Raw genomic sequence first — 25,085 nt, 5'->3', positions numbered from 1 at the left:
GCATACTGATGTTCACGGTTAGCTGCACTTACCCTCATCTTTCCGTTTCGCACGGCTGCTCCGTCCTCTGCTAGTCTCAGCACATACAGGTCCATGTTGTACTCTCGACCCCCTCGAAGGCTGAAACCAAAGCCTTTATTGTCCCTCTCCAGATCAACAGAGTAGAATTCAGCATCCTAAAACACAAACACATACACGCCAAGGTCAGTGATGAATCTATAATTGTGCTTTTTTTTTTTTAATCAAGGCTCCCATTTCAGCAAAGGTAACAAGACACCAGCAGGAAACTAACATGCATTTGATAGTAGCATCATCAGAGGAATAGCTTAAATAATTGATCTGGCTCTGATGGTTTTGGGTAAAGGGAAACAGGGCCATCACGAGGCACCAACGAACACATTCAAAGTCCAAAATACCACCATACAATTATAGAATAAGGGAAACTTCTAGTGTAAAATTAGTCATAAGAAGGGCTTGAGTTGACATTAACACCCACCAACCTGCAAGTGGATTTCAGCAGTGGCGTGAAACGCAGTCACTCCTACTAGCCACTTTGGCGGGTTGAATTTTATATATAATATATACACTTTTCAATTGTAGTCCTTTAAAATGGTATCTGAAATAATAAACTAAGTGCAATGTAGTGTTGTCAAAAATATAGATTTTTCGATACACATAGATACTGAAATATCTGAAATGCTTCCAATACTCATTTTCCGCAGAATAGACACATGATACCAGCTGCGCTTTCTTGCTCTCTCATCTCTCCTACAGCGAGTTGACACAAACCCACCTTCCCTCACTCACTGGTTTCATTTACTCTGGATCAATATTGTTGGTGTTACGGGGCTTGAATTTCAGCATGGGATTGCGCATATTGCACATAATTTTACTCATTCTCAAAGTGCGCACACAAAAAGCCACCTCTCAGTTGAGTTAAATTAAATTGAGTTATTTTTCACTGCTTATTGCTAACAGTCAACATCTTTGTGGCTAGTAACTTTGGAAAACCACTAGTCACAGTGGCTGATGAGCAAAAAAGTTAATGTCAAGCCCTGTTCATAAGGTATGTTTCATAAATTCGCTTTAGTAGTTCAAAGATTTTGCTGTCTTTTGTTTTTGACAGTTCATCAAACTACTGGCATGCCCTCTCTCAGAGGACAAAAAATCTGAAGGAGATGGCAGTGTAGGGGATGAATTGAGCGATGTACCTGATTTGAAGTTTGTGTCGGAGCTGGAGGAGGTGGAGCTTGTGGGGCTTTGAACTCAAAAGACTCCTGTTTTGGTTTGGTGTTGTTTCTGGGGAAAAAGACAAACAAAACTTTTGTAAAATTGTGAACACTGATACATTGCAGCCTCAAAAAGCATTTGGACACTTAAAGGGATAGTTCACCCAAAAATTTAAATTCTGTCATTGTTTACTCCCCTTCAAGTTGTTCCAAAGCTGTATAAATTTCTTTGTTCTGCTGAACAAGGAAGATATTTGGAAGAATGTTTGTAACCAAGCAGATCTCGCTCCCCCATTGACTACCATGGTAGGAAATAAAAAATACTATGGCAGTCAATGGGGGGCGAGATCTGCTTGGTTACAAACATTCTTCCAAATATCTTGAGCCCAAACTATCAAAAAACAATTTTGGAACCAGTAAAAATGGCTCTGAAAAGTTAGCTTTCTGAAAAGCACTGATACCAACTGGTTTGATTTATTGTTATCCGAAGCAAAGAAGTTCATTAAATTTTAAATGTGACTTAAGTGTCCAAATACATTTTGGAGTCACATTACATTTTTTAATGGAGTAGCTGATGTGATTTCCTTTCATAAATAAATAACGAGCAACCATCAAAAATATTACATAACTTAAATGACTTCAAATTCCTTTTTTAATCCAACTCAAAATGGCTGTATGGTATGGGTGTTTTTAAGTTCAGGTGTACCTTGGCTCAGGTGCAGTTTGCTGTTGAGGTGTGTGTGTGGTAGTTATGGTTGCAATCTTCTCAGCGTTGGTCAGCAGTGATGCATTGGAGGACTCTGCAGGAGGAACATCGAAAATGTTAAGGAAGATAGAGAAGCCTCTACATCATTACCCATAATGCATGTGCAGTGTGTAAGTGTACCCTGTGGACCAAGTATCAGAGGCCCATTTTCCATACAACAAAACATTAGCACTACTGCACTGTGCAAGCGCACTCCAGCTGGGCAGCAGGAACACCGGCACATTTATCATTCTGGCTCCAGCTTTCATCTCAGAGATTACATTACAGCCTAATGACCGAATACCATGCTAAGCCGAACACCCAGTTTCCCTCTTTTGTCTGTAATCTCATATCACAATCTACCCTGACATTAACAATTACAACAGCACGTGTTGAAGGGATAATTCACCCAGAAATGAATATTCTGTAGCATTTATTTACTCTCATGCAGTTCCAAACCTGTATGAGTTTATTCTTTCAATGGAACATAAATTAAGATATCCTGAATAGTGTTCATGCTGTGGTTAGAGTTCCCAAGTCTGAATTAAATTTGAAACCTAATGAAGATGATCAGATTTATACTGAATTATGAATAATATGAATAATGACTCAATTTTCGGTCTTGGAAAATATTGTACACGTCATATTTTGTACACTACTGGTCAAAAGCTTGTAATAATTATGTTTTTGAAATATTGTTTAGATGTTCAAATGTTAAAAAAGGTCTCTTATGCTCACCAAGGCTGTATTTACTTGATCCGAAATACAATAACATCAGTAATATTGTTATTATTAGATATATTATTACAATTCAAAATAACTATTTTAAAATTGAATTTTTTCCTGTGATGGCAAAGCTGAATTTTCAGCAGCCAGTTCTCCAGACTTTAGTGTCACATGATCATTCTAATATGCTGATTTGGTGCTCGATTATTATCATTTGTTGATGCTCACTTACTATTAATGGTTCTTATTATTATCAATGTTGATTTTGTAGAAACCGTGATACATTTTTTTCATGATTCTTTGATTAATTGAAAGTTCAAAAGAACAGCATTTATTTAAAATACAAATCTTTTGTAACATTATAAATGTTTCTACTGTCACTTTTAAATCAATTTAGTGCGTTCTTTAAAAATATATATATTAAACAGCACAACAGTTTTCAACATTGGTTATAATATATATCTTGAGCACCAAATCAGCATATTATTATGATTTCCGAAGAATCATGAGAGACTGAAGACTGAAGTAAAAGCTGCTGAAAATTCCAGGAACACATCCCAGGAATACATTATATTTTATTGTAATTTTATGGTGCCTCTTGCACTTTTTGGAGCTTGACAGACTGTAGTCTTTGTATGCTTTTGTCGAAAGGAAAAAAGCAGCTTAAACATTCTTCAAAACATCTCCTTTGATCCATTTTGGGGTGAACCACTGTACTAGTTTTATTGATCTTGGATCATTTGCTTTGACTGCATTGGCCTATCTCTTAAATCAGCTGTCACCAATGAAATGCGGGCTGCTGTTGCTTGCGTTCAAAAGCTGCTTTAATTCCGCCCCACTGGGCAGTCACTGTGGGGGAGAGAGGGGACTTTGATGAGTGCACAGCCCGTGAATCCCACGTCTTAAAATAGCCTTTCCCCATCACTCTGCTGGGAACAGACTTGGCGTTCTCTCTCTTTCCTCATCTCATGGTTTTATCTTGTTTTTTTCCCTCTTTCTCCATTCAGAAAGCACAAGAAATGCATAAATGATAAATTATGCATAAATTATACACATAAACTAGTAAGAAAGCAAAAGAGTACAGTTTAGTAACTGCAGTCAAGTAATATTCACGGAAGCAAAAAAGAAAAACTACCCACAACGAACCGTCTTCGCCCTCCTGTAAACACAACCAGACGTACACACCCACATTCTGTCAATTTTGGAAATCCCCATAGTATGCCAGCGCTCTCCTCCTCTCTGATTAAAGAGTATGAAGAACTCAGACAGACCCCAGTGTATTTGGCATCACGTATTATAGTAGAGCCGAAACTTCACTGGAAACAGCTTTCTCATTATTGCATGCCGCTTTCCCTCTGAGGAAAATACTCAGTATAGAGAACCGACACATTGGCACATGCATGCACGCATATACCATGAGCTGTTATACCATTGGCCAACACTTACGTTTTTGAGGGGGAACCAGTGTCAGTTCTGGCTCACTTGGTGCCCTAGGTGAGATGAGACTTAATCAAAGAAAATAAAACACTTAGTACAACTAATTAGTATTTAGATATAGGTCAGAGACAGAGTTTTTGTTAGCATGAAAAGTGGGGGGAAAAAATCTATAAATAAATAAATACATTTTATTTTCTGTGAATATATATTTTTCTATAAAATATAAACATATTTTTCTGACAAATAAAATGTTGCTAAAACAATCCTTACAGTTCATTTCTGTATAGAAGCTTGTTTAATAAATAAGGGAAACTTTTTATCTGATTATTCTGACTTTTTTTTCTTCTTGCAATTGCAAGTTTACATCTCGCAATTCTGACTTTTTTTTTTTTCCTCAGAATTGTGTGAAATAAACTTGCAATTGTGAGTTATAAAGTCAGAATTGTGTGATATAAACTTGCAATTGTGAGTTATCAAGTCAGAATTGCATGATATAAAGTCGCAATTGCGAGTTATAGGTCCGGTTTCACAGACAGGGCTTAGGCTAAGCCAGGATTAGGCTTTATTTCAATTAGGGTATTTAAGTAGCTTTTATAAACATACCTTAGAAAAAAAAAAAAAACATTGCTGGTGTGCATCTTGAGACAAAACAATGGCAGTGACATATTTAAAGATATGTCAGTGCAAGTTACTTTCAGTTAAAACAGCTCAAACATGCATTTTAGTCTAGGACTAGCTTAAGCCTTGTCTGTAAAACCGGGGGATAAAGTCAGAATTGCAAGATATAAACTTACAATTATAAAGTCAGAATTGCGAGTTATAATGTCAGAATTTCGAGATATATACTCACAGTTGCGTGATATAAAGTCATAATTGCGAGATATAAAGTCGCAATTCTGACTTTATAACACGCGACTGCTCAGAATTGGCCTTTATAACAATTGCGAGTTTATATCTGACAGTTCTGAGAAAAGATGTCAGAATTGCAAGAAAAAAGTCTGAATTGCGAGATATAAACGCTCAATTCTGAGAAAAAAAGTCAGAATTGCGACTTTATATCACGCAATTCTGAATATAACACGCAATTGCGACTTTGTATCACACAATTCTGATTTTATATCTCGCAATTGCAAGTTTATAAAAGTCAGAATTGTGAGATGTAAACTCGCAATTTTGAGAATAAAAGTCAGAATTGTGAGATAAAAAGTTGCAATTATTCTTTTTTTTTTTTTTTTTTTGAAGCTTCCATAGTTCTGACTTAATTTCCAAAGATGCAATTTTTCTTAAAAGTTGCTACCTGTCATGTCTGGTCTTTGTTTTGCTTCAGTTTGTCTGAGTTAGTTTTGCACTGTTCTCAGTTCAGTTTCCTGTGTTTTTCTTGTTCATGCTCTTCTGTTGCATCTCACCTGTGGCTTGTTAATTATCTCGTTTAGTGCCTGTTTGTTTCCCTGTGCCTTTATAGCCCTCATCTTCAGTTGTTCTCTGTCCATTATCATCAATGTATACTGGTTGTTCAGTTCGAGTTCTTGAGAAGTTCTGAGTAATCTGAGTGTTTGGCTATTTTGATTTTTGTTATTTAATAAAGACTGCAGCACATAGATCCTGCTGCTTTTTTTCTTTCCACCAATAGTGACGCTACTGAAATCTCTGGGGAAACATTAGAATGTGCATGACGCTTATGTACGGCTGTGTCTTTGCTCCCCGACCAACCTTGTTGGTGTGCCATCTGTCATTATTACAACAGCACAATATGAAGGCGTTCTGCCTCTAAGGTTATAAGAGCGTGTTGCATATTCAGTGTGTTGATCCCCTCACAGGTTCCTGTTCATTATTCTTCTTCTAATAATGCTGAACGTACCGTCTACATTATTACTGTGAGGCTCGCGAGAGCAGTATGCTGAGAAGCCGTGCTATTACACATATTGCACACACCCACATTCCCAATATGTTTTCTTCTCAGCTATGCTGGTTGACTGAAGGGAAAGAGAATGAGAGAGAAACTGACCGTCTCCTGGAATGATCCGCAGCGTCACCGTGTTTCCAGCCTCTTTGATCAGGTTGACGATATCTGAGTGGGACTTATTGGTGATGGAGCAGCCATTTACAGCCAGGATCCGGTCTCCAACTTTTAGTTTCCCGCAGCGGTCAGCTGGGCTTCCCTCGATGATGCGACCTATTTTATGAGGCATTGCCACACATGCGTTTCCAGCTTTTGGCCAACAGTGATTGAGCATGTATGAGTTTTAATTAAAATGGTTATTTTTGTTTTGTTTTTTTTGGTGGGGATGGAGAAAGAGAAACAGAAAGAGAGAAAAGGGAAAGAGAGAATGTGTAGGGGTTAATACACCAAGCCACCAAGCTAAAGTGCCAACATTTTCATAGAATGCCCACAAATTGTGCCCTGCAAGCAAAACACACCTCAAAAGTAACTTGGGACAGACAAAAGCATGTTACTGAATGGACAGCAAAGGTATGCAAGAATGGACATAGTGAATCTGCTGAATTTGGCGATATTAAAGACTTTTGGATGCATGCTAGATCACCTTAAGCATCATTTCTGTAGCACTCTTCAGATCCAGTGAATAATCACCACCACTTTTGAATTATTCATTACGCGAAAAAAGGTGTAAACTCTTGAAATTCCCTCAGAGCACTGCATTGTGCTTTAACTCTGCCTGTGTGATGAATAATGGAAAATGACTAGATAATATTAGGATTATTCAAGTTTGCACTTTGTGGTTTACTTACTGTAGTGTGCCGCTAAAGGTGCCGTTAGCTGTTTTGCTAATTTCTGCCATTTTGCTGAATTCAACCACATGCCCTCCATTCAAAAACCTTTCTGATTGGCTAATTTTAAAACATTCCAGGATTTTTCTCCATATAGTGGACTTCAACAGGGTACAATGGGCTGAAGGTCCAAATTGCAGTTTCAGTGCAGCTTCAAAGGGCTCTACATTATTCACAGCCAAGGAATAAGGGTCTTGTCTAGCAAAACAATCGGTCATTTTCCAAAAAAATAAAAAATAAAAAATAATAATAATTATATACTTTTTAACCACAAATGCTCATCTTGCTCTGCTCTGTGATGAACCACACATTACGTAATCAGGTTGGAAAGGTCATTCATGACGTAGGCGGAAGTACCGCGGTCTATTTTTCTCCTTCAAATTTCAAAATCGTCTGACATTGTTGTTTTACCTTTTTTGTAAAGGGTGTTTGACTTAGTCTTTGCATGTTCGCTTTGTAGACACTTGATCGGTACTTCTGCCTACATCACACGTGACCTTTCCAATGTGATTACGTAATGTGTGGCGCATTGCAGAGCATTTGTGGTTAAAAAGTATATCTTTTTTTTTTTTGACAATTTTTTTTCCCACTATATGGAGAAAAATCCTGGAATGTTTTCCTCAAAAACCTTAATTTCTTTTCGAATGAAGAAAGAAAGACAAACATTTTGGATGACATGGGGGCGAGTAAATTATCAGGAAATTTTAATTCTGAAGTGAACTAATCCTTTAATGAGCCATTCACACAGAACGCGTTTTTGTGCTTAAAAATGATGCTGGCCAGTGGAATTAATAAAAAACGTGATATTTAAAAGTTGACCCTTTAACTTGAACGCTGCGTTTTTAGAATGGTGTGTCATGCACGAGACGCAGTAAAAGACTTAAGATGTGAGTACAACGGACAAACACGTTAATCTAGCACATTTACATAGAAAACAACGGAAAAACAATGCAAGGAAATGCAAAACCGTGTTTTGTGTGAACAGCCCCTTAAAACTTTTAGGGCTAGATTTACTAAACGGGGCAAATTAGCATGAGAGCACAATTCAGAGACCTGCACGGGTCCTGTTTGATAAACCCACACTCGCCCTGCACCCGCAGTTATTAACAGCACACCCGACCCGATATCCGACAGAAACACTCATTTTAGCCCGCACCCGACCCGACCCGCACCCGCATTAAATCTCCTACATCAGGTAGACAAAAATATTTTTCTCATGTAGCCTAAGACAAGCAATAAAACCAACATTAGGCATTATATGTCGCTGCATCTAATTAAACATTACATTAAACAACACAAGTAAAATAATAGAACAAAGAATGTTTTAGTAGGGCTATTTAACTGTAAGCTTAAAGCTAGTAAATATCAGATTCACACGGTATTTAAAAGTGGTTGTCTCTTCTGAAACTCAGTAGTGTTTACCTGGCTGCTGGTCCTCTTTGTAGCAGCGCGAAAAATATTCTAAAACTTTTATTCAAATTGTAAATAGCCTATATTAAATACATAAAGTGAGCAAAGCACGCTCCCTTTAATAATCACTATAGCTTTCAATCAGATGCAGCGCGATTGGCTACAATGCTCAGCGCTACAAATCCTGCTGTAATTAGAAGCCTTTAACGGTCTTCAGACAGAGCGTGAACACAAGCACGGGACCATTTGAAAGCAGCTGTCAAATGCACCGATTTGAGTTGGAATAGTCTTGGCTATTGGACCCGTAGTCTACCCGTGCCTACCACGCGTCCGACACGCACCCGACACGTAAATATTATTCCACCCATTACATAAAATTTGGCGGGTCACCCGTCGGGTACCCGTGGGTACCTGTCCGCGTGCAGGACAATTCCACAAATGCGCCGATGGGAATGGCAAGTTTTGCGCATGATCTAATGCTGACGCGCAAATTAAAGAACACATGCTTTTTTGTGTGTTAAAGGGGTAGTTCACCCAAAAATGAAAATTTGATGTTTATCTGCTTACCCCCAGGGCATCCAAGATGTAGGTGACTTTGTTTCTTCAGTAGAACACAAATGATGATTTTTAACTCCAACCGTCGCAGTCTGTCAGTCAAATAATGCGTGTAAATGGGAACTCCAACTATAAGAGTCAAATAAACACGACAGACAAATCCAAATTAAACCCTGCGGCTCGTGACGACACATTGATGTCCTAAGACACGGAACGATCGGTTTGTGCGAGAAACCGAACAGTATTTATATCATTTTTTACCTCTAAAACACCACTATGTCCAACTCCGTTCAGCATCCGGTTAGTGAGGTCAAAAAAAACACGCTCTGATGACGGAACTGATGTCTCGCGCTTTGCTTCAATGAGTGCGAGACATCACTTCCGTTGTCAGAGCGCGTTCAGACCTCACTAACCGGATGCTGAAGGCAGTTGGACATAGTGGTGTTTTAGAGGTAAAAAATGATATAAATACTGTTCGTTTTCTCGCACAAAACGATCATTTCGTGTCTTAGGACATCAATGTGTCGTCACAAGCCGCAGGGTTTAATTTGGATTTGTCTGTCGTGTTTATTTGACACTTATAGATGGAGGTCCCATTTACACGCATTATTTGACTGACAGACCGCAACGGTTGGAGTTAAAAATCATCATTTGTATTCTACTGAAGAAACAAAGTCACCTACATCTTGGATGCCCTGGGGGTAAGCAGATAAACATCAAATTTTCATTTTTGGGTGAACTATCCCTTTAAATAATGGCGCAAATATCAGTAAATTGACTAGCACAAACATTAGTAAATCGCTTTGCGTGATTCACTTACATACTCTCCTCCCATAAATAGAAACTCCAACAAATGCATATGCAATAAGGTCAGCAAAAACAACTCAGTCCACGCCTTTTCAGTGCTAACTTTGCACTGCGTGTCTTTAGTAAATTCCAACAGTAGTTTTTTAATGCCAAAAGAGGGTTTGCGCTGCCGCAAGCTGTTAGTAAGTCTGGCCCTTAATGTGATAAATTGTTTTTAAAAGTTGTTTTTATATATTTTTTTATATCAAACAATTTTTAGTGGTCTCATCTTGCGAAACATGCATGTTTGATCAATTTAAATGCTGTGATGGCACTTGGGCAGGAATGTTAGTACAACTATAAAATTCAACCAGCTTGTCACACTGCTATGAAGATTATTTGTTGTTTGATTGTAATATTGATGACTGAAACTCTGCTTACTCTGAGGTCCTCGTTCACAGTGACTCTGGCACAGGAACTCGATTCATCAGTAGTAAGTAAAAGAGTGCCAAGCACTGCTCCCTCTCTTTAATTCCTCTCAAACACAGATCTGTCATTCCTCTCTTCCATCATAACACTCTGAACAAAACTCCCACGTGGTGTAATCACTGAGCGTCCTGGATCCAGTGTACACTTATGCGAAGGCTGCCAACGGCACTATTGTGAGTTTAAAGAGTGGGAGCGTTCTGATGAACACGACGAAGAAGGATCTGTGTCTTTAAACATGGGATGTCATTCTTGATTTGTCTTTTTACTAACTTGATCTCTCTATCAATTGCAGTTGTTAAAAAATAATGATGGCAAGTGCTACTGGCAACTGCTGGGATAACATGGTGAGATTTGGACAACCTAAATGCTGTTTCACTAACTTGACAACCATCTTGTGTAATGGAGACTTGTCTGGCTTTGGGAAGTACAGCGGAAATACAGGCCCATGAAGAGAGGGTGGATATCGATCCCTGCTTCGGGCAGGCATTGCGAACACACTGCCTTTCGAAGTAAGAAAATCACAGGACATGCAGATTGGTGTAAGGAAAATACGAAGAACACACACCCACCAAAAAGTGAAAACCACAACCAAAGCACCATTCAGAGGCAAAAAGCTCCCAGAAGAATGTGAATCTCTTAGTCCTTTCCTCTTTTTATAATATGAAAGAAGTGAATATGTAAATATGTGATTGCTTGTTCCCAATGTATTTGGCAGACAATTTTATCCAAAGTGATGTACAGTGCATTCAAGCTATACATTTTGTCATTTTAAGTGCTTTCTGGGAATCAAACTCAAGACACTGGCATTGCTAGTGCCATGTCCCATGAGCTACAGAAACACTTGTTTTTTTTGGTAAAATCATAGGCAGATCCAGACAAAAATAAATAAATAAACCTGCAAAATTGTTAATTTAATATAAATATATACTTAAAAAAAAAAAAAAAAAAATTAATTTGCAACAAATAAATGTGTTTTGTCTGGATATTTAATAAAAAAAAATACATTGAATGAATGGTTTTATTATTAAATAATTCATTAAATCACAACACTTACCGAAAGTAGTTCCCGCTTCAGGTCTCGACACTGACGACACAATAACAAATCCGAAGCCTTCATTCTCTCCACGTTGGATCTCCACATCGTAGGGTTGGATGGCATTGGGGACCACCGTATTGTTGCTGCCGCCTCCGCCTCCGCTGCCGATGCCGCTAGTGGAGCCTGACCCGGAGCTGACCGTGTTGAGGGAGTTCTGGCTGCCCTGTGGCGTGCGCTTCTCCTCGGTTAGAGACGGGGCCTGTGTGCTGCTGTGGTGAGAGGAGGCTGGAGAAGGAGGCATCTCACCATCCACCTTTGCCACTGAGGAGGAAGAGGGTTGGGGGAGGGTTAGAAAAGTCACTCTGAGAGATTTATGTTCTGCAAGTCAAGGAGAAACCAATTCAGGAGCTCCACATCAACAAGCTCAACAGATAAAGGTTTAATGATCTACGCACCAAACACACTTCTGAACTGCATAAGATGGTTAGGTATGGAAATTTGTTTTTGCTACATAATTAAAAAATTCAAAAGGTAATTGCGACTTTTTCTCTCGCAATTGCGTGTATACAGTCTGAATTGAGAGAATTATTTTTCTCAGAAATGCGAGTTTATATCTTGCAATTCTGACTTTTTTCTCAAAACTGTGAGTTAAATTTGTATAACTTGCAATTGCGAGTTTATATCTCACAATTGTGAGAAAGTCAGAATATAAACTCGCAATTCTGACTTTTTTTCTCGCAAACGCGAGTTTATATCTCAGAATTCTGACTTTGTTTCTTGCAATTGTGCCTTTTTTCTCAGAATCGTGAGATATACAGTCCTAATTGTGAGTTATAAAGTCTGAATTGCGAGATATAAAATTGCAATTCCAAGGAAAAAAAGTCTGAATTTTGAGATACAAACTCACAATTGTGAGAAAAAAAGGCAGAACTGTGAGCTAGACACTGGCATTAAAAAGTTGTAATTATCTTATTTTTTATTCCGTGGCGGAAACAAGCTTCTATAGTTAGGACATGTAATTACATAAAAGCAAAATTTCCCTGGATGTTTAAAATATCTTGCCCTGCTCTTGTATTCAGGTAGGTGATCCTAGATGAGTAAAAAAGGTTAACTTATACTCTGAAACCTGACATATGGGACTCAGTGCCCTGCATAGATTAATTAGCAAGAGTCAGCAGGCATAGACTCATTATCATGTGCCATGAACTCTCATTTAAATAAAGTCTGTCTGATAGGAATGGATAATCAAGCAACCTTATGCAAAATCCTGCTTAATTCACAATTCCACTAGTCATGCTGGTCATTACGTAAGGGATGTAGAGTACAACATGTAAGCTGCAATTAGCACTTACTCTGGAATTGACACCGCATACTGATATAAATGACATATGATACTGACAGAAAAGCTTTACAACTGCTCAAAGACATGCTGGAGTTTACTATACTTCAGGTATACATCTTTTCTGGCCATGAAATACTTCATAGCAAATCCAGGATACAAAATGAACATTGGACAAAACTAGTTTTATTCGGTGCAGAGCTGGTGTTTTTTTTTTCTTTTTTTTTCTTTTTTTTTTACTCTGATTTATTAATACATAAAAAAAAAAAAAAAAAAATAGAAATTGTACAATAAAATGTACAATGTCATTGAAAGGTTTGGGGTCAGTATGATTTTTTTTTCTAAAAAAGAAACAAATACTGTTATTCAGCAAAGAATGGTACAAAGGATTTCTATTTCAGCTGTGATAATAATAAAAAATGTTTCTTGAGCAGCAAATTAGCATATTAGAATGATTTTTAAAGGATCATGTGACACTGAAGACGAGTAATGATGTTCACACGAATGCCATCACACGAATAAACTACATTTTAAAATATATTAAAATAGAAAAGTTATTTTTAAATTGTAAAAATATTTCACAATACTACCGTTTTATTGCAGACTTTGTGAGCAGAAGAGACTTCTTTCAAAAACATTTAAAAAATCTTACCAACTCCAAACTTTTGAACGGTAGTGTAAAAAACAAAATAAATGAATAAATAGTTAGTCAATCAGTCAGTCAGTAACTTTATAAGGAATGCATGGTTATATTAAATGCAAGAATGATAGTTTGAACTTCAAATGCATGATCCAAATCAACCCAAAGTTTTGGGTTGATTTGGTGACCTGTCACAATAATCCAAGAAAAACAGCTAAAATAATTCTGTTGTCATAAGGGGAAAATCTATTTTCAATAAAAATGTATAATACAGTTTCATGACTAGTGATAAATATTTATGGCCTGTAATTTTTCTCAACAATAATAATATTTTGTAGCCTGCTTACATCCATATCCAGTCTTGCGTCTCACAGTCAGGTTGACGTGACCCTGTTTTGCGGCTTGTTGCATGAGTTGAACGACTAGCTGATGGGATTTTCCCACAACAGCCGTTCCATCCACACAAATTAGCTCATCTCCTGATCGCAGACGCCCATCTTCATCGGCAGCTCCGTATTTCACAATGTGGCCAATATAAATCTGTACAGACAGACACAGAAAGAGAGTTAACAAGAGTTTTGAAACAAATCTGTCTTGGCAAAACTGAACTTCACCCCTTGAGGTCCATCACTTTTCAAACTCTGTGTCAGTGTCGTGTCAAAGGTTTTCAAATTCATGGAAACACTAAGATTTCTGCGTGTTTTAAGTCTAATGGTTGTGAAATGTTCTCCAAATAGCAAAACCTCTATGGAATTTTTTACACCTCTTATACCAGCCGAAAGGAGGAGTATTGCAGACACTCGGTTTTTCATTCTTCGAGGAATAGAGTCCGAGAAACTGGCTCATCAGTTCAAAGATGTAACGTGGCCTCATTAAAGGGAAGAACTGGTGGTCTGAGAGATATTTTCTGACTGATCGAGGCTGTGCTGCACAGATCAAAGCCTTTGTCAACCTACACACACAGGGCAGATGCTTTCACTGGGAACAAGTTTTGCCAAAAGCGGAGTGTTTGTAATGTGCTGGGCACATTTCACATAGGAAAGGGTATCATGCACAAGCGGTGAAGACTGAATCTGAGAACTTGGCCATGCTTGGACTGTTACATTTGGAAAATCTTCAAAGGGTCTATATTTGTTGGGCGCCTTTGAAACTGTCAAAGAGCATGAGTGTATTTATACACAGGCATAAAAAAAAATGGCATTATAACTAAAATAAACCAATTAATAATTAATGTTGTTACACTTTTATCAAATATTATTGAAAAGCATAATAATGTGTTAACTAAAGCTAAAACTATTAAAAATGTTTTTTTTGTTAGCTGAAATAAGCAGAAATAAAACAGATTTTCAGCAATTTTAAAACTGTTTGCCTTCATCATTTCATTATAAATGGCCCTGCGGTGAGACAAATGTGTTTTTGTGTTAATAAAATAAATATTCCATGTTGGCAGTATGACAGCTGCATGCATAATAATTATAAAATATTTAGCTAAGTTCTATTTAAAATTGTTTTAGATGGACTACAACATCAAACCAGAGGAAATAACTGCATGTCATCTACCCATAACCACCACAGATTAAACTAATTAAACTAGAGGTGCACCGATACTAAATTTCTCTGTTGATACCAATAGCCGATTATTCAGAATGATATCGGCCGATACCGATAGTTTGGTTTTTCTTAAGGAAAAAAAAAAAATCTCTCCCAAATAATGTTGCAAACTATACAGGGAACCCTCTCATTTGGTACACTACACTATTAGAGGTTACAATTAACAGCAGAGGTATTATATTCATCTGCTGTTTATTTTCAGATATAATAATTACACTCAAATAAAAACTGAAATATATAAAACTTAGTATCACATAAGGTAGTTTTCATAAGCACTTGTCTTCATGGCATATAATTAACAGTAAATAATCTCCTCTCCAGTGTTTTTTTTTTTATATGTAGATAGCTAAGGAACTGTGAACATTGGAAAACATTCCTGAGGTAAAAGTGACATGATGTGACATATTGTTCACAAGCTGTTTTATTGACGTCTTTCCGCGGTTGAAACACAAGTAAAGTGATTACATGAGACATGATACATTCTGGTAAGTTGTACAATATATTTCAACATACCTTTGATGTTCATTCATGTTTTTCGAGATAAAAAAACATGCGCTCCGAGCTGCCGCCTGAACTGAGGCGTTACAGCGATCTGACACGTCACATTTAAGAGCATCAAAACGCCATTTATTGTTAGAATTTCATGATAAAATGGACAGAATTTGAAAACTGAAACTTTAATTCTTATCAGAAGTAATAAAGCACAAATCTTTTTGCGATTATTGGATGGGAGTCGGTACAAATAATATTTGATGTAGGGGAAAAACGCAGACCTGGCAACCCTGGCTTGAACTACGGGTGATTCATAGGGTCAAAAAGAGCCTGCTTTAACGTCACTATTTTTAAACTGTTAATGCTTTAAAATTCAACACAAGAGTGATTTTCTTCACACAAAGTATGTATAAGTTGCAGTCTGAACTCGTCTTTCCGCACCCTTTTGATTGACAGGATATAATCGGCCCTGACCATCGGCAGTTTTTAAACAATCGGCCGATGGCCGATAGTGATAATAATAGCTTTTATCGGCCGATACCGATTGTTAGCCGATACATCGGTGCATCTCTAAATTAAACGAATAAATAACTATAATAAATATCAATAAATGATGAACACAATACTCGCAGAATTGCACAAATGAGGCCTGCACTCATTGCTTTGAACTCACCGGCTCGCCAGGTTCATTGCCTCCCAGGATCCTGAATCCAAAGCCGGTATCTTTTCTCCACAGGAAAATATCCTGCTCCTGGTAATCAGGTACTGAAAAGGAAGGAAAATAGCTTGAGATCAATTCACCTGCAGAATGACGCACAAGCTTTGATTTATAACCCGATCCTGCCTCTTTCAAGAACGGCTGCTGGTTCAAGGAAAAGCGAACAATGTCACTTTCATGATGACTGCATCTCTAGTTCTCAAACATCTGGATTTTTTCTAATTGGTTCACACCAATGAAGATGTAATATAATGGCTACTCTGCTCTAATGAATTCACAAAGCACAATCCGATTAACAGGTATTTCCATCTGAGAAAATAATAAGCACTGACACATGTGCTTAAATCTAGATTACAGATCAAGTGAAGCAGAAGAGAGAATCCAGAGGTCTTTTGAAGCAGCTGTGCCCTTGAGCTTACACCACTGCCTGAGTACCATCTCAACCACAGCACTTCCATGTCAAATCAGTCAGGACAAGCAACAGCAGAGCTTCCCCCTCTTTTAGACTTGAAGTCCTGCAGACATCAGCAATCTGTCAGGTTTTACATTATTGACCCTGTAGCTCTCCAATGCATCACATGATGTTCTGTCGGGGGACGCTTATGCCTGCTAAGTAAGAGAGAGCTGGAAACCGTGGCTCTATATTTCTGACGCAGGCTTTTACCGGAGATCTTTTTTTAAACGTGCTTACCTTTAAGAATGAGCTTTGGTTAACGTAAGCTAACAACAAATGCTCTGAATTTGTGATTCTGCTGCAAAGCTATTGAAATGCAGTTGGACGTGTGGAGCAGCTGCCAGAGACAAAAACCTCCGCCTCCAGCCTAACCAGATGTACAGCTATTTACTGTAACAGAGACAGGAAGTAGAATGGCTCCAGAGCCATTCAAAATGGCTGCTGCATGGGCAATTTTCCCACACCGTTCGATCTCCATTAAGAAGCAAGGACGGTTGTGGCAGACTCTGCAAATTGTGCATTATGGCAAGGATAGACCTTCAACTTTCATTCTTTTGTGTTAAAGCCTCTCAATGCAGCTGTTGACTGGACTGAATGTTCTCAAGCTGGTCCTAAAGTGCCAAACAGACGCCAATGATTTATCTCTCAATCCATTCAAGGACTGCAACAGTCTGATTGTAGAATGTACTCCCATTAGGCGGTTCTGTTAGGTGAATCAAAAACATACACTTCAAAAAGTGAAGCCCGATTCTCAAACAAATGATTCTCATAATTTGGTTCTTTTTAGTGAATCAAAACATACAGTCCAATAAGTGTAATCCAACTCCCAAATGAATTATTTCAGTGAGTTGGTCCTTTTCAGAGAATTGAAAACATATGGCGCAACCAGTGTAGACGAATTTCAAAATGAATGACTCTAAAGAGTCAATTCTCTTTAGTGAATCATTAAGAAGTTTATAAACACACGTTTGCAAGAATTGTTTTGAAGGGTTAGTTGATCCAAAAATTAAAATTCTGTCATTAATTACTCACCCTCATGTCGTTCTACACCAGTAAGACCTTCTTTCATCTTTGGAACACAAATTAAGATATTTTTTATGAAATCTGATGGCTCAGTGAGACCTGCATTGAAAGCAAGTTAATTTACACTTTCAAATGCCCCGAAAGGTACTAAAGTTATTTTTAAAACAGTTCATGTGACAACAGTGGTTCAACCTTAATGTTATGAAGCGACGAGAATACTTTTTGTGCGCCAAAAAAACAAAATAATGACTTTATTCAACAATATCTAGTGAAGGGCGATTTCAAAACACTGCTTCATGAAGCTTCAAAGCTTTATGAATATTTTGTTTCAAATCAGTGTACCGCTGTAGTCACATGTAGTGAACCACTGTAGTCACATGAACTGTTTTAAATATGTCTTTAGTAGCTTTTTGGGCATTGAAAAAAGAAAATGATCTTGCTGGCAATGCAGGCCTCACTGAACCATCAGATTTTATCAAAAATATCTTAATTTGTGTTCTGAAGATGAACGAAGGTTTAGGGGTGTGGAACGACATGAGGGTGAGTAATTAATGACAGAATTTTCATTTTTGGATCAACTAACACTTTAACTTGATTATTGAACTTATAGCTTTTAAATATGGAATTAAAAAAAATCCATAAAGGAAAAGTAGTTTGAATAGTTATTAATGGAACGGTTAAAGAACCAGAATAGTTAAGACACATCAGAAGCGGAACTGTTAAATTTTGCACGATTCCCATTCCTATAGTCCCTACATTCTCCTTCTTAAGGTTGTTAAACTTACTAATGAGAGACCCTAACAAAAACAGAGACAATGAAGACACTCCAAGTTAGCAACATTTTCCAACTGAACACTGGAGTGCTCCATTCCACAGCCTCTTAACATCCACTGAAAGATATTCCTGTTAATTAGCCCCTCTGCTCTGGCACACATGAAAGTAGTATTGGATTCACTGTCTTCCGCTACTACCAATTATATGCACATTTGTCAAAAGATGTGTTCTAGAGCCCGCTGGAGCGTGTGAACGCACTGATGGCAGGGAAGAGTGTAATTGGTCAGAAGTGCCTCGCCGTTCATGTTGGCTTCTCACTGGCGGTGAGCGAGTAGGCGAAAGCAAAGTGAAGGAAAGAAGGAATGAGAAAAGCTAATGAAAGCTTTGGAAGTACAGATGACAGGTTCATCCGAACACAGCTCTCTGATCACAACACACACAGGGGATTCAAACTGACGGCTAATGGTTTACATTAGGTTTGGACAGCTATTTGAATACTGAAAGACTACATCCGTGTTCAAAAGGACGTTAGATGTAAATGGACTTTTTAGCGGCCTCGCTACATTTGAAATTCACGAATTACTACTTAATGCACTTAATATTGAGAAACTGGGAATATTAAGTCTGGTTGAAAATGTTTTGATGATGTATAGATCGACTCTTAAAAACAACATCAACTGTTAAAATTACATTAAAATATAATGACAACTGCCTTGATTTTAAACCAATCCAACAATGAATAATTTTTGTTTAAACCAAGGTTAGATCACTTTTTCACCAGCAAAGATTTTCAATCCCCAAAATTTTAGTATTTAGCTAAATTGCAAAGCAGAACAACTAAACAAGATATACAGCCCCAACCAACTAACCAAACCTGATATCCCAATACCATCCCAAATATAAAGAAGAGACACAGTGATCCGCTGCCAATGCACCCGCCACCAGAATCCCATATTACTTACGCCTACTTTCATACATGCTCCTGGACTGGGCCCAGATTTTAAAGGGATCTGGTTTCTTCTGAAGAGTTCCGTCTACTGGAGGGTCCTGGGGCAGGCTTGGCAGGGGCTGAGAGGGGGGAGGTGGGGCAGCCGACTCGTTGAGCAGAGCCTGGGAGGCGTGGAGGGGAGAGTCAGTGTGGATGCTGCGCTGACTGGACACGCTGTGCTGGGAGCTGCCCTGACTGTCCTTGCGCTCCAACTGTTGCTGTGTGGGGGGAAGAGAAATAAAAGACAGGAAACATGAATAGAGAAGAAAACAGCACCACTACCTCCCTGATATCTTTAAGATGGAGTGCAGGAATTGAATACATGTGGAGTAGGCAAGTAAAAAAAGAAACAAAGAAAGAAATGTGAATGAATGAGTTGAAGGACAGAATGACGCACAACTCTCTTTACCATTTCGTCAGGATTAATTCAAGCCAAGGATTATATCAATACGTTCAGCTGCTATTTTAATATTCTGCCTCAACTATCATTCAACCATAACCTCTCAACAAATACCTTCTCAACAAGCAACTCAACTCAGTATTTTAGCTTCAGTTATCACATATATATTATATTATATTATATTATATTATATTATATTATATATTAAAAAGTGGGGGCCAAAAGTCTCAGACACTGAAACTATGCAATTCAAAACCAAAACCTGGAAATAAACCATATTTTAGAACTTAGAAAACTGTAAACAATACAACATTAAAATGACTAAAGAAATATGTCAGATTCTGCACTATTACTAGGTCACTAATCAAATAAGCAAATTACAGTGTCTGATCATGTGACTCCGTTGTACAGATGGTCAGATGTTTAAATATGCTATTCTCAAATTAAGCTAGATGACATGATCATCAGTTCTTACCCAAACTTACAGCTTGAGTGCTGCTGTCATTAAAGGGTTAGTTCACCCCAAAATGAAAATTAATTCATTAATTACTCACCCTCATGTCGTTCCACACCTGTAAGACCTTCGTTCATCTTCTGAACACAAATTAAGATATATTTTTGATATAATTTGATGGCTCAGTGAGGCCTCTATTGCCAGCAAGATAATTAACACTTTCAGATGCCCAGAAAGCTCCTAAAGACGTATTTAAAACAGTTCATGTGATTAGAGTGGTTCAACCTTAATGTAATGAAGCGACAAGAAAAACAAAATAACAACTTTATTCAACAATATCTAGTGATGGGCGATTTCAAAACATTGCTTTATGAAGTTTCGAAGCTTTACGAATCTTTTGTTTCAAAGTCATTTCAGTAAACGAGGCTTCGTTACGTCATAAGAGTTTCGAAATTTTAATGGTTCACCATTGGGGGGCGTGACTTTGGCAGTTTGATATGCGATCTGAACCACTGATTCGAAACAAAAGATTTGTAAAGCTTCGAAGCTTCATGAAGCAGTGTTTTGAAATTGCCCATCACTAGATATTGTTGAATAAAGTTACTTTGTTTTTTTGGCACACAAAAAGTATTCTCGTCAATTCATAACATTAAGGTTGAACCACTGTAGTCACATGAACTGTTTTAAACATGTCTTTAGTAGCTTTCTGGGCATCTGAAAGTATTAATTATCTTGCTGGCAATGGAGGCCTCACTGAGCCATCAAAAATATCTTAATTTGTGTTCCGAAGATGAACGAAGGTCTTACAGGTGTGGAACGACACGAGGGTGAGTAATAAATGAGAGAATTTTCATTTTTGGGTGAACTAATTTAATCTGTAAAATTTGCACTTTAATAATTTACAAACAAAAAAATATATTATAAAAATGCAAAAAAAAAAAAAAAAAAAAAAAAAGAAGCATTTTCACCCCATTGTATATAATAATTATTTTATAAACAATTTAATATTTTCAATTCATGTTTTAAATTTAAATTAATTTAAATGTAATATTTATTCCAAGTAATAAATCACAATTTAACTAATACCTCCAGAGGGGTTTGGTTATGAAATTTTTAATGTTCTCTCCTCCACTAAGTCATCTGAGGTTCTTTTTTAAACCCACGCACACACCTCTGCTTCCTTTTGCATCCCAGCACAACCTATGAATCTGTACAGCAGACATCCAGAAATTCAGCAATAAAAATCAAACCACAATTCAATAAGTAGCTAATAAATCCATCCAAATAAAACAGAGGCCATTTGAGAATTGAGAAACGTCGCCTGGCATTGAGGAATCATATAAGCATGGACTCCATTTCAACAAAGTAGAAAAGAAACCAAGGCTGCCATTTTAACAGAACACTGATTATTGTTTCTACTGTCCAGAGACTCATTGAGCTCAAACCCTCTATCTATCATCAACAGGCTGGTGGAACACAAAAGATTAAAAATAAAAACACTTTTTTTGCTGTTTTATCCTTGAAGCTCCAAGGATGGAAACCTGCTGGTTTCGTTGTTTTCGGTAAATCATTAGAGAGCTATTACAGGATGCCCATGTGACCAATAAAGTCAGCCCTCTTCCCAGGGGTGAACACCACCCTCCCAACATTGACCACATGGTTTCTCCGTTCACTGATGGAGTGTTTGCATTGAAGTGCATATCAGATTCTCTCTGCCAGAGCAATGACATTCTAAAACCTCTTTTGAACACAAGACCAATGCCACGGTCAATGAGCAAAAGCAATCAGAAACAACATGGAGAAGATTGACATAAAAATGGTGGTGAAGAGAAAAGAACAGACTGAGAATAAAACATCTGTACTCACCAGTTTGGGGCTCTTCTTCGCAGGTGCCACCCCTACAAAAAGCGAAAGAGACAGAAATATTAATTGTGTGTGCACAAAGATTTCACCTTCCCCACAGGCACAGATCTGAAAGCAATCCCAAGACAGATGGATGACTCCAATCAGGGTGCGTGGAGCGGCAGCAGCCCCGTCTCTCTTTCCGTTTCTTCTCTCGTTCCTTTACACCGACAGTACATAAAGAGGGCAGCACGGACTATCCGCATCAGAGGACCGACCCCCATTACCCTGATTAAACGCTAAGCAGACCCCATGAACTTAAAGGAACAGTTCGGTCTTTCTTGCGTAAAACACAAAAGAAGATATTCAACAGAATGTCCCAGCTGCCATTTTCCTTATAATGAAAGTGAATGGGCACCATTCACTTCTATTGTACAGGAAAAAAGCAGCAGGGACATTCTGCGAAATATTTCCTTTTATGGTCTACGCAAGATTTGGAACGACGTGATGCCAGAAATTTTATTTCAGGGAGAAAAATCCCTTTAAACCTACCAGACACTGCGTGAGAGATGAAGACAGAAAAAGAAGAGTGCGAAAGATAGAGAGAACGAACGAGACACAGGAAGAGAAACAGAGAGGGGCTTATGCCCAGACAGGTGCTAAGCTATTACCCATGGAGAAGGAGTCCAAGATACTGAACATTAAATTATAGGCAACGGTCAGTTCCCCTCTTACTGAAACCATCTTCCAGCGTCCCTGCCCCTCGCGATGTTGCTGCCGAAGGATCCTGCATCTAGAGCCAGTCCTTGATTCTCCTGTCTTTTGAGCTTCTATTTTTTCTCTCCCTCTCCCTCTCTCTCTCCTTCTTCTTTTTTGCCCTCCCCCTCCTTGTTTCGATGTGCATCACCCTCGCTCCGTCTTCATGTGTTTGCTGCTTCTCTCTCCCCGACGCGAGCATTCTCGCGCTCGCTTTACCATCGTACTCCCTCCTCCGAACACTGATTCCCTCCCACTTCTACATGCGTTGATGTGCCATTGCCCCCTCCCATGCCTCCATCAGAAAGGCTGGGTATGACAGGCCATGCATAAATTATGCATTCATACATAAATAGATGTGCACGTCATTTATAGCAGGAAGAAACGAATGTATTTCAATGTCGGTAAGATTCATTAGTGTGATCATTAGTTGTGATTTTGCAGCTGGTTGTGTGTTTCACTGTGTGGTGCTGTAAGATCCTGATCAGTCCTCTGATTCCAGTCTGGCCTGGAAATAAGGTTGCTTACTATGAAGCTGTTCCCTTGAGAGCAAGTCGTCTGCGTGAGCGCGCCCACGGTAACACACATGCGCACTCGCGCCATTCGTCACAAGCAGCGTCCAGTCTGTCCTGCACACATTGTTCTCTCTATCAAACAAAGTGCTTCTGCTCTTTATTCTGATACAACTTCAGGTATTCAATCGCCTTTTCCGTCGAAAATTGACCTGCCCCATAAAGCCCTGCCCCCAACTTGAATCATTATCCCCAAAACAAACACAATCGTCCTCTGCAGTCTGCCGCCTCCCTCTCTTCTCTATGCCTGTCTCCACTACAGCCCATTAATTGTTAAAAGTTTCTGCAGCATTGCTACACGCCTTCTTTGCTAACACACTCTCTTTATGTATTCACTTCAAATCTCGCACATTGGTTTGTTTGGTAGAGGAATTTTACTGAAACGGACAATGGTAATTGTAATATTGATTTGGCTAAATGTTGATAATTCCTGACCTCAAGTGTAATTTCTATAATATTTTCCCTGCTCAGACAAAGTATTCCAGAGTGGCACAGCAACAAGAATCCATAAAATAGAATGAATCTATGCTATTTTACGAGTTTAAGAGTGAGTCTAATTTTATAACCCAGTTAAGTGTCTGGAGGTCGTTGCTTATAGAGGAGAAATGCTGCCTAATACCTTGTAATCAATCAATCCATTTCACTTTACTGGGCACATAATGGCTTTATCTGAATCCCATAAAGCAGTGCTGCTTGCTGAATGAAAAGCAAACAAAGTGACCAATGCATTAAAAGTGGATGACTCTTATTGTGATTGCTGCTTAACTCTTGGACCTGTTTCAAATCCTTTAGTCAAGCACTTTGAGGTATTTTCAAGACCCCTGCCATTTCTGCTCATACTTCCTTTGTTCAGGACTGCTTCCGTATGAGCTCAACTAGAGTTGTCAAAAGTACCGAGTTTGGTACCAAGTCAGTACTGAAATTTTAAAAATGTGACACTTTGAGCGCTGTTGAGTGGATTCGTAAACACCTTGATTGGCCATTGTGTTGACGTGCTCATCGGATATGTCTGTGATTGGCTTCAATAATAAACACTTCAAAAATGTTGTAAATAGTCATCAATGACGCTCTTCACCAAGCGATTACACAGATACACACGGGAACGTTTGAAAGCAGGCGTCTATCGTGGACCAGCTTTCAAAACACTTTCAAATTCAAACACTTCTGTGTGCTTTCAAACACTCACGTGCGTTGATCATTGTAGCCAATCACAGACATATACAATGAGCACGTCAACACAATGGCCAATCAGAGGCGTTTACATTTTTAAAATTTCAGTACACTGTAAACCTGAACGCTCAAAATACTTAAAGGGGGACTCAGTGATATTTCAAATACACTGTTTGGAAGTTAGTCGGGCCGAGTCCAACAACAAACATCTAACCAATCAGCATCAGCAGGCGTATGCCGGTCGAGGAGAGAAAATTAGCAAGAAGGAGATTTGAAAATAAGAAAAAAAAAAAAAAAACTGCAGAATGAGAAATGGGACACAATAAAAAAGAGCTCAAAAGAATATCACTGGAATGAAGGTTTATGCCTGGGCAAGCGCTTTAGGACCCGGTTATATTAGAAAAGCTTTCCAGCGCTGGAGAGAGCTAAGAGGGAAGGCCTGAAAACTGCTTTGATCCCACTTATCATGTGAGTACACTGGGTTTTAATTGTCTGGAGCTACTGTGCTGTTTGCGACTAACAACGAACACTTCGTATTTACTCTTGTGTACTGTATGTTAATTTTTTGTGCTTCCTTGTCGTTCGTTCATCAACTGCGCTTTATTTTTCGTGAAGCATTTTGTTGCATGTCGGCTGTGATAAACTCGCATTG

At 38.3% G+C, this 25,085-nt stretch overlaps 1 protein-coding gene across 12 annotated transcripts in view; it reads right to left on the bottom strand.

Annotated features, from left to right (window-relative positions):
- The window catches only part of magi1b (membrane associated guanylate kinase, WW and PDZ domain containing 1b), a 149,777-nt gene that overhangs the window by 6,494 nt on the left and 118,198 nt on the right, over positions 1–25,085 (bottom strand). For 10 of the 12 annotated variants that reach the window (XM_051912007.1, XM_051912004.1, XM_051912006.1 and 7 more), the window contains 9 exons: positions 21,960–21,991; positions 19,214–19,457; positions 15,956–16,047; positions 13,527–13,719; positions 11,219–11,521; positions 6,143–6,346; positions 1,936–2,029; positions 1,212–1,299; positions 33–176 (listed from right to left, as the gene is read on the bottom strand). In XM_051912007.1, coding sequence (XP_051767967.1) covers positions 33–176; positions 1,212–1,299; positions 1,936–2,029; positions 6,143–6,346; positions 11,219–11,521; positions 13,527–13,719; positions 15,956–16,047; positions 19,214–19,457; positions 21,960–21,991 — 1,394 coding nt within the window. The remainder of the gene's footprint in view (positions 1–32; positions 177–1,211; positions 1,300–1,935; positions 2,030–6,142; positions 6,347–11,218; positions 11,522–13,526; positions 13,720–15,955; positions 16,048–19,213; positions 19,458–21,959; positions 21,992–25,085) is intronic. The other 2 variants (XM_051912009.1, XM_051912005.1) reach the window with 2 other exon arrangements.

The sequence above is a fragment of the Ctenopharyngodon idella genome, chromosome 11 (genome assembly GCF_019924925.1).
Source record: "Ctenopharyngodon idella isolate HZGC_01 chromosome 11, HZGC01, whole genome shotgun sequence".
Classification (NCBI taxonomy): domain Eukaryota; kingdom Metazoa; phylum Chordata; class Actinopteri; order Cypriniformes; family Xenocyprididae; genus Ctenopharyngodon; species Ctenopharyngodon idella.
This window is presented reverse-complemented; position numbering and strand designations above follow the sequence as displayed.